This window comes from Sorex araneus, chromosome 1 (genome assembly GCF_027595985.1).
Source record: "Sorex araneus isolate mSorAra2 chromosome 1, mSorAra2.pri, whole genome shotgun sequence".
NCBI classification, from domain to species: Eukaryota; Metazoa; Chordata; class Mammalia; order Eulipotyphla; family Soricidae; genus Sorex; species Sorex araneus.
The window spans coordinates 440546876-440556975 of NC_073302.1; the positions used below are offsets into that span (position 1 = coordinate 440546876).

Here is a 10100-nt window from a genome sequence, read left to right on the forward strand (position 1 = left end):
CTCCGTGCTTATTAGAGATCCCTCCTGGTGGGGCTCAGGGAACCACACTGGGGACGGGGATCACACCTGGGTGGCCCCATGCAAGGCGAGCACCTTCCTCACTAGCCTATCTCTCCAACTCTCATGCACCCCAGCTCAAGATGAGGGGGACATAGATCACTGGGGTCAGATGTTTCGGGGCGTGTGAAGGAGCCGAAAGGCAGGCTGGTGGCTAGCGGGACCTTTGTCTTGTTCCCCAGTGGGGAGGTCTTTCCCTGGCACCCTCCATCAGCCCGTCCAGAAACCCCCCTCCGGAGGGAAAGCCGAGGCCAGAACGCCCCCATCTGTGTCCACGGCCAACGCTTCTCACCAACAAAGGGCTCGCAGGAGACGGACTCCCTGACCAGCTGTGGGGCGGTGTCCATCAGCAGCACTGCGGCCTCCAGGTTGTCGTAGAGGGCAGCCACATGCAGCGCCGTCTCCCCCAGGGCCCCTGGCGGAGCAAGAGCAGCAGGGGTCTTCACCCACCTGTCAGGGTCCCTGGAGAACCCCCCCCACCCGGGTCTGCAGGCACGCGTGGGCCCCTGGGATGTCAGCACGGGCAGCTGCCTCTCACCCTGACCCTCACCTCTTTGCTGGAAGTCACAGATTTGGTCCAGCAGAAGTTCCTTCAGCATGCACAGGTTGTTTTCCTGGGCCGCCCGCAGCAGTGGGGAGTCTCGGATCCTGGGGCCCGGGGCAGGGTGGGGGAGACAGAGCAGCTGAGAGGCCCAAGCTCAGCCAGAGCTCAGCCCGCTGAGATGCATGGGGAACCGTGTTCCTGCCTCTGGCGCGGTCAGCCCGCGCAGGACCTTCCCCCAGCAAACACTGTCATCCTGCGGCCCTTTCTCCAGCGGGGCTCAGGGGACACTCGATAGAGGGCTCGGGGAGGGGGCCTGGGGTCCGGAATAGGGGTCCTGAGAGAGGCCAAGGGTCTCTTCGAAGTTTTTGGAATCTGACAAGTGGGCAAAGGGGGGACAGCCTTGTCCCCACACAGCCCACCCGCGCTCCGGGCTGACCCTGGAAGCCAGGTTTGAGGGACCCCTAGAGTGTGAGGGGGAGATCACAGCTGGCTAATGGAAGAGGACTCGCATCTGTGAACTACGAACTTCTGTGCCCCCTGCCCCCCCCCCACACACACGGCGGGATCAGACACAGTGTGCACCACGGTGGGGCGGGGAGGGGTGGGAAGCGCCAGGATATCTTTCCCCAAGCTCCTGTTATCTCCGCTTTTGTTTCTCTGGGGCCTGGGTCTGTCAGAGGAGAGATAAAATCACCCTGATGCTAATCTCTGCTTGTCTCGGCTCCAGAGGTGAACTCAGCGGCTGTCTGCTGGAGGGTCAGGAGGGAGAGAGAAGGGCAGACCCAGCGAGCGGGGAGGCACTGCCCCCTGCCATGGGTTGCATCCTGCCCCCTCCCAATGCCCTCCAAGTCCTTTCTGTGTGGGGGCTTGGGAGCAGCAGGCAGGGCCTCGGGAGGGGATGACGGCTGGGATCGGCTGCAGGCAAGCACCATGAGGACCTCTAGCCCGTTTCCTGCCGCGACAGGAGGCACCAGGTCCTCCCCTCTCTCTGGGGCCCTGGTTAGTGCCACCCGGCATTGGGGATTCGGGGGATGGGGGCAGCTGGGGCTCCCTGTAGAGCCCGAATGGGGGTCTCCGCCTGGCCACACACAGGGCCGGGGGCCCATATGGGGACTAGCACAGGGCAGAAATGCACATGACCTTGTTCAGATGTGATGATGGATTTCCTGAGCATGACAGCCACCCACGAGGCTCTCTCAAGGCATGGGGGTGGGGCAGGCCAATGGGTAGGGACTTCTCTCCACCCTCGGAGCCAGTCCTGACCCAACCCCAGGCTGGCCAAGGTCAGCGCTCCCCTCCCCAGCAGCGTGGCCATGGGACACACGTTCCCCAAACTCTCCGAGACAGAAGCCGGCAGGCGCCCCTGGGGGTGTAGGCATCTGGCCCATCTGGACATCTCGCCTAGCCATGGAAGCCCCCCAAGGGCATCAGCCGCAGAATCACTGGGAGGGAGGCAGGTGCTGGCCCAGGCCCCTCCACTGTGAGCCCAGCAGCTCACTGCCCACAGCAGACTCAATGGACAGCAGATGAATGGAGTCCAGATTCCCAAACGCCGCCTGGGGTTCCCTCCTGAGCAGCCAGCCTCCACGCGCGCCCCCAAAGCCCCCCGCCCTGTCCCCCGTGTCCCCCAGTTCCCCACATATCAATGCTATTTCCACACTTTGTTCCACCAATAAGTTTTCTAAAAGCCCATGAGACCTGCCCGGCTGCCTGCCCCCCACCAACCCTGTCTGAACCCCCCCTTGCCTCCTAGGGGTCCTCTCTGATCCCTTTGGGGGGTCCCACCTCCATCTCCCCCCATGCAGAAGGGCTAAAGTCTGGGTGTCACTCTGCACCTGCCTTCAAGTCCACATTGGAAGTGCCCCCCCCGCGGCCCCCCAGCTCACCAATGCCACCACTCAGAAGCCAGAGCGGGTGCTGAAAGGAAAGGGGGTCTCCCCGCTCGGCCCCGAGTTCCGGGGTGCTCCGTGTGAGGGGAGGGCGCCGCGGAGCCGGGGCTCCTACCTCTTCTGCTGGAGCATGTGCACCTCGTCCAGGTGCTGGTCCCAGTCCTGCTCTCTGGCCAGCCAGGAGGTCAGGAGCTTCTGCACATGCATCCAGGGCGTTTTGGCCCTGCAGGCAGGCGCCCCCATGGTCGCTCCCTCCAGGCACCGCAAGGAATGTGCTGGAAGGAGCAGGGACGGGACCGCAGAGAGTCAAGGAGGAGGCGGGGTCTGTGCTAGCCGGGACTGGAGTGAGAGAGAATACCTCTGCTGTGACTGTGGAGCTGGTGGCTGTGGGATGGGTGTGTGCGTGTGTGCGTGTGTGCGTGTGCGTGTGCGTGTGTGTGTGTGTGTGTGTGTGTGTGTGCCCGCATGCTGAGGGCAGTGCCACACAGCACCTTTTAGCTGGAGGAGGTGGAGTTTGGAGAGGGCAGAGCCCCAGGACTCCTGCACGCCCCAGAGCCCAGAACAGAGGGGAGGGAACTTCTGTGGCTGGCAGTGGGCTGGCGGGGAGGGAGGTGGGGAGGGGGCTCGGGGCTAGGAAGCAAGGACAGAGGAAGGGGGTCCTGTGGGTGAGGAACCTAAGGATGCCGCTGGGCTGTCAGAGAGACCCAGGCTGAAATCCGGACCCTCGGTCCTCCACGATCAGCGAGGGAGAGTTTTCTGTGTCTCTGTGCTCTGTGAAATTGAGCTGCTGATTATCCTCTCCCGGGCCTCTGTCCCTAAAGTAGGAGCAGAAGAGCAGGGCGGCCTCGGCTGGCTGGAGACAGGGCAGGCGGCGGGGTGCTTGGGTTTGATCCCCAGCACTGCTTTGCAACCTCGAGCACCTACAGGAGTGCTCCCTGAGCACAGAGCAAGGAGTAAGCCTTGAGCGCGGCCAAGTGTGCCACCCTCCCCCCCCCCAAAAAAAAAACAGAACTAAGCAACTTTTCAGTCTCCTCCCAGGGATGGGCTGGAAAGCCATGGGGAGCAGGGAGGCTGTTTCCCTGATTTATCTGTCGCCGACCTTGCAGCTTGGAGCCTTGTTCCAGAGGAGACTCTCGGGTCACCCCACCGAGAGGACCCCAGCATTCCTCGCCCCTCTCGGAGCCAGGCCCTGGTCAGAGCAGATCCCCCACCCCCCACGCCCCGCAGAGAATCCTGCATCCCCACAGAGTCGGACCAGCAGGGACAGAGCCAGGCGGAGGACAGAAGCCCTCCTGAGTGCACCGGGGGTCCCCGAGATCGGGGAAGGAATGAGCGAATGGAGAAGCCAGTCAGTGGTGCATTTCTTTAGGACCCCCTGAGTCTGTGTTCTCAGAGACCCACCAGAAGACTGAGCAGAGGCTAGTCAGATGGATCCCGAAGCCCAGGGAGGGATACGGTCATCCCCACCCCAAGGTGGCACAGGGCATGTGGCCTCCAAGCAGGAATCTTAGCTCTAAACCACCACGCCAAAGTGCTGCTTCTTGGGGGGACCTTCTGTCCATTCAGCTGTAAGACTTGGGTGCACCTGCTTGCTTCTTGGGGGGGGGCGTCTATCTGGAGCAGAGACCTCCCCCCTCTTGTGCTGTGAGAAAATGCTTCTCTGGAGACTCAAGAAAGGAGCAAAAGCCCTTTGGAAGAAGGGTTGAGAGGAGGAGGGGCAGGGGTGGTGAGAGAGGAGGGAGGCAGCCTCCCCCCCCCCCAGAAGGAAGGGAGATGCTGGCCGGACAAAGGAGGGGTCACCTTGTGGGACTTTTTTCTGCCTGGACGGGAGGGCAGTGGGGTGCACGCGGCCTCTGCAGCCTTGGGACTCGCAGTCTAAGGAGATGGAGGTGGCGATAAGCTTGAGGTGGGGGTGGTAGATGCGCTGATAAGCAGGGGCTGCCGAGAAAACACTGAACCCATAAAGTTAGTCCCGGAGGGGTGGGGGCTGGGAGGGGCTGGTCCCAGCCGCACGGAGCAGGTGCACGGGGCCGGCCACCAAGGGCATGGTCCCCGGGTCTGAGTGGAGAGTGGGGGGAGCCCCTGAGCCTGGGGAGCACCCAGCTGCCCTCTTGGCAGTGAGAAGGGCAGGAACAAGAGACCCGAGGGGGGCCACACTGCCCCCCACCCCCAGAGCTGGTCCAGAAGTTCAGAAATTCCTGTTGGCTCTTCCCAGCCACCTCATCTCCCCATTGCTCCGTCTTCTGTTTTATTTCTTTATTTTTTATTTTTATTTTCTTTTTGGGTCACACCCGACAACGCACAGAGGTTACTCTTGGCTCTGCACTCAGGAATCACCCCCGGCGGTGCTCAGGGGACCATATGGGATGCTGGGAATCGAACCCGGGTCGGCCGCATGCAAGGCAAATGCCCTACCCACTGTACTATTGCTCCAGCCCCTCTGTTTTATTTCTTAATTTATTATTATTCCGAGTGTTTGTTTCTGGGCCACAACCGGAAATGCTCGGGAGTTGCTTCTTGGTTTGGTTCTCGGGAATCTCTCCACACGCGGTGCTGGGGGTTGCACCCGGGTCAGCGGCGAGCAAGGCAAGCGCTGGATGATCTTCCCCCCACCCCCACCCCACCACCTCCCTCTGGTTTAGATTCTGCATCATCCCCTGATGGTCCCTTTCTCTCTTCTCCCCGTTCTGTGACCCCCCCACCTCTGTCCTCTGGCGGTCATTGTCCCTACTCCTCTGCAGAAGCTCGTCCTTGCCGGAAACTGGGGATCCCTTTAACTTTGCTTTGTTCTTTTTTTTTTTTATTACTCCCAATGGATGGATAAAATTTAGAAAAGCAGAGGAATCAAAAAAGGCTGCAGGAGGCTGGAGCGATAGCACAGCGGGTAGGACGTTTGCCTGGCATGCGGCCCACCCAGGTTCAATCCCCGGCATCCCATATAGTCCTCATGATTCCTGAGGGCAGAGTCAGGAGGAACCCCTGAGCATAGCTGGGTGTGGCCCCAAAAGAAAACAAAAACAAAAACAAAAATCTTGGGGCTGGAACGATAGCACAGCCGGTAGGGCGTTTGCTTTGCACGCGGCCGACCAGGGTTCAATTCCCAGCATCCCATAGGGTCCCCTGAGCACCACCGGGGGTGATTCCTGAGTGCAGAGCCCGGAGTAACCCCTGTGCATTGCCAGCTGTGACCCATAAAGCAAAAAAAAAAAAAAAAAGGCTGCAAATTCTGTGGTGCTGGATAAAGCCAGGCGTATGAGCTGTGTTCTCGCCATGTGGGGTTGGGTCGATTTCCAAACTGTGATCATCAGGGAGCCGGTGTTCCTCATTCCGGTGCCAAGAGCACTTGGGGGTGGAGCTCGGGGGGGCTCGGCAGCCATTAGCTCAGAGAGCTTGACCTTGAGGCATCCGTGTGTGGAGACAATGGGCAGTCCGACCCGGTTCTCTCCACCACAGCCTGGGAGATCTCCCCCTGCCCCCCGCCCCCGCCCCCATTAAGCCCAGAGGCCCGATGGAGCCAGGCCCCGCCCCCAAAGCTACCCTGCAGGGGTGAGCCTTTGGTCTGCCCGGGCACCCTTCCATCCGGCCTGCAGGCCTCTGAGGGCAGAGCCTGAGCAGGCCGCCCGCATCCTCACACCTTCCTCCCCACCTCAGGGGACCCGGACCGCTACCCAGTCACCGTGCCACCGGGCGGGGGTCCCACACAGTCTGCGGGCGGCAGCGATGCTCTCTGTGGAAGCCTTCAGGAGAGACCTCGGACCACACGGGGGGCTCCTGTGGAAAGGGGCTCCCCAGGCACCCCCTCTCTGCAACTCCCCCACCCCAGAGAAGCCCCACTGGAGGGCGCACAGGCGTGCCGTGCACAGCCCCCTGGACGGCTGGTGGGGAGAAGTCCAGTGCTCCGAGTCTCAGGCTCCGATCTGAGCCCTCCTGCCCCCCAGCCCGCCTCGGCTTGCTTCTCCAGGGCACGTCTCCCCTGCCCTCGCCAGCCCACCCCGCCCACCCTTCCTCTGGGCAGCAGGATGACGAAGGCCAGCCCGGTGCTGCCCACAGCCCTGCCTGCCCAGGATCATGGGTGCAGAGGGCCGGGGGCACCCAGGCAGGTTCCTGGAGATCCAGTACTGGGGCCTCACCTCCCCCTGCGGGGTCCCTCACTCCCCCCCATGGGGGCCGTCACCTCCCCTTGATGGAGGTCCTCACCTCCCCCTGATGGGGACCCTCACCTCCCCCTGATGGAGATCCTCACCTCCCCCTGATGGGGACCCTCACCTCCCCCTGATGGGGACCCTCACCTCCCCCTGATGGAGATCCTCACCTCCCCCTGATGGGGACCCTCACCTCCCCCTGATGGAGACCCTCACCTCCCCCTGATGGGGACCCTCACCTCCCCCTGATGGAGGTCCTCACCTCCCCCTGATGGGGACCCTCACCTCCCCCTGATGGGGACCCTCACCTCCCCCTGATGGAGACCCTCACCTCCCCCTGATGGGGACCCTCACCTCCCCCTGATGGGGACCCTCACCTCCCCCTGATGGAGATCCTCACCTCCCCCTGATGGGGACCCTCACCTCCCCCTGATGGAGGTCCTCACCTCCCCCTGATGGAGGTCCTCACCTCCCCCTGATGGGGACCCTCACCTCCCCCTGATGGAGGTCCTCACCTCTCCCTGATGGGAACTCTCACCTCCCCCTGATGGGGACCCTCACCTCTCCCTGATGGAGGTCCTCACCTCCCCCTGATGGAGGTCCTCACCTCTCCCTGATGGGGTCCCTCACCTCCCCCTGATGGGGACCCTTACCTCCCCCTGATGGAGGTCCTCACCTCTCCCTGATGGGGACCCTCACCTCCCCCTGATGGAGGTCCTCACCTCTCCCTGATGGGAACTCTCACCTCCCCCTGATGGGGACCCTCACCTCTCCCTGATGGAGGTCCTCACCTCCCCCTGAAGGAGGTCCTCACCTCTCCCTGATGGGGACCCTCACCTCCCCCGATGGAGGTCCTCACCTCCCCCGATGGAGGTCCTCACCTCCCCCTGATGGAGGTCCTCACCTCTCCCTGATGGGGACCCTCACCTCCCCCTGATGGGGACCCTTACCTCCCCCTGATGGGGACCCTCACCTCCCCCTGATGGAGGTCCTCACCTCCGCCCTGTTGAGGACCCTCTTCCCTGTTGAAGCAAGTCCTTCCTCTAAGCCAAGAGTTAAGACCCTGAGCCGCGAGCAGGTTTTGTCAGAGTCCAGGAGGATGAAGAAGGTCCAAGGAGTGAGGAGAGTCCCCACTCTCCAGGACAGGGGGAAACAGGAAGAGGCCAGGCTGGGAGCATGGAGGAGCAAGCACTGCCTCAGCCCTGCTCTCTGCCTCTCTGTCTTCTCACACCCCACCAATCCTTCATGCAGTCTCCATCTCTGTGGTTTCTCGCCCTGCCCGTAACAGAGCGATGCTCATTCCAACCTCCCTGCCTCTGTCACTGTCACTGTCATCCCGTTGCTCATCGATTTACTCGAGCGGGCAGCAGTAACGTCTCCATTTGAGACTTGTTACTGTTTTTGGCATATCGAATACGCCACGGGTAGCTTACCAGGCTCTGCAGTGCGGGCGAGATACTCTCGGTAGCTTGCTGGGCTCTCCGAGAGGGACAGAGGAATCGAACTCGGGTCGGCCGCGTGAAATGTGAACGCCCTACCCGCTTCACTATAGCCCATGCAAACCACTTTCCTTTGAGAAAGGCTGCATGGAAGAGCGGGAAGATGTGTTTCTCAGCGGGGCCTGCTGCCTCTCATCTTCGAGATGCTGCGTGGGGCAGCCTCAGTCTCCTCATCTCTATAATGGGTTGGATGCTACTCATCATTTGGCATCAGTGGAGCTCATGGCGTGTTCCCTGTGGAAGCATCTGCCAAATGCTGCAATGCTTTGTTTTTATGGGGGGCACACACAGCAGTGCTCAGGGGTCACTCCTGGCTGTGTGCTCAGGAATTACTCCTTGAGGACTCCGGGGATTGAATCCCGTAGGCTGCCTGCCTGACAGCAAATGCCCTCCCCGCTGTTCCACCACGCAGGCCCACGCTTCAGTGTTTTTGGCTGCCTCCCATAGGGCGACCTCCTTGGGGTTAGTCCTCCCTGGGGGGTCCCTGCTGCCTGCTCCTCCTCGCTCTCTGGCCTGCCAGTGGAATGATCCAGAGAGGGTCCCGTGGCTGTGATGTCACAGAGCTTATGAAGTCAGAGGTGCTCTGGAAAGGGAGGGAAGAGAATCATGCGGGGAGGAGAATCCAGCTGGCCCGGGGCCAGGGAGGGAGGTGGGGGGATCCCCAGGGACCTGGGGAGGCGGCGCAGGGGCAGGCCCACGATGTCGCCGGGAGGCCAGCTCCGCAGGGCCGCCTTGCTCTCAGTCGTCCTGCTGCTGCTGTGTGTGGAGAGAGCGACGCCTCAGAACGAGGGCCCAGACCTGGAGGAAAGGCGTGCGGAGGAGGCGTCCTCCACAGGTAGGCGGGGGAGGGAGAGGAGACGGGGCCCAGGCCAGGAGAGCGGGCACAGAGGCTACAGCACTTGCACACGAGTGCTGGACCCTGGGTTCGGTCCCCGGCACTGCATAAGGTCCGCTGAGCCCCAGGGGAGAAAACTCTAGCTGAGCTCTGCTGGGTATGGTCCCCAAACCAAGAGAGAAACGTAGGGGTGGAGTGGGCGTGAGGTAGGGGTGGGCAGAGTGGCCCCTTCTCAGGCCACAGAGCTGTGATCCAGCCAAAGAAAACTCTCATGGGGATGTGCACGTTGAGAAAACTCTCCCTCCTGGCCTCTGTTCTTGTGGCGTGAGCCGGAGAAGGTTCTAGAAGTGTTGTGGAGAAGGCTCTGGAGCAGGAGTCCTCCACCAGGGCCCTCCTTGGGGGCCCGCTGAGCCAGTGCAAATGCCCTCCCTGCTACGAAGCTTTGGTTTCCTTTTCCACGGCAGGCCCTGCCCGGGCAGCACCCGGGACGCGGCCATGGACGTTGGAAGTGAGCTGTGTGCGCACTTGAGCCAGAGCCCTGTGTCACACGGCTCAGAAATGACCTCCAGCTGGAATGTGGCCTCTGGGTCCAGGCCAAGGTTATGGGGCGGCCACATTCCACCTGGAGTAGAGTTCAAGGCCCTGGGTCCTCGTTCCCCTCAACCCCCCTTTGCCCTCCAACTTCTCCCCCTGAGACCAGAGTCGAGGTCGGGGGTCACGGTCAGGACCCGCGTTTTCAGTGTCATCTGCTCTTGCCTGTTTCAGACCAGGACCAAGCAGAGTACAGAGAACACTTTTACGCCTTTTCGGAGGGGGAGATGTGGCATCAGGTGGGCATGATCCAGAAGGTGTCCAAGTCCGCATCCGTCCACACCTACGTCTTCGACCTGGCCTTCTGCTTCAATCTGGCCAGCATCGTGGTTTTTTTATGAGGGACGTCGAGGTTGAGATGGTGGCCTGGCTCCTGGAGGAGGACCTGGACATGTACCTTCGCTTCATGATTGCTTACTGACTCCCCGTGGGACCCACACATGTGCACGCATGCACGTGCACACCCCCCTACACACACACACACACACACACCTCACCCCCGACCCCCCGCTCCAGCCCGTGGCTCTGCACCTCTCCACGCAG

The 10100-nt window shown here is 61.8% G+C and overlaps 2 protein-coding genes across 2 annotated transcripts in view; one reads left to right on the top strand and one right to left on the bottom strand.

The window, feature by feature from the left end:
• The window catches only part of TRPV5 (transient receptor potential cation channel subfamily V member 5), a 29372-nt gene extending 26639 nt beyond the window's left edge, over nucleotides 1–2733 (bottom strand). The window contains exons 1-3 of the mRNA XM_004608332.2: nucleotides 2606–2733; nucleotides 608–705; nucleotides 350–472 (exon numbers count right to left, since the gene is read on the bottom strand). Coding sequence (XP_004608389.2) covers nucleotides 350–472; nucleotides 608–705; nucleotides 2606–2733 — 349 coding nt within the window. The remainder of the gene's footprint in view (nucleotides 1–349; nucleotides 473–607; nucleotides 706–2605) is intronic.
• Nucleotides 2734–8830: 6097 nt separating this feature from the next.
• LLCFC1 (LLLL and CFNLAS motif containing 1) lies at nucleotides 8831–9898 on the top strand. Its single transcript, XM_004608331.2, has 2 exons — nucleotides 8831–8966; nucleotides 9732–9898. Exons 1-2 carry the CDS (start codon nucleotides 8831–8833, stop codon nucleotides 9896–9898), a joined length of 303 nt encoding a protein of 100 aa, XP_004608388.1.
• The last annotated feature ends 202 nt before the right edge of the window (nucleotides 9899–10100 follow it).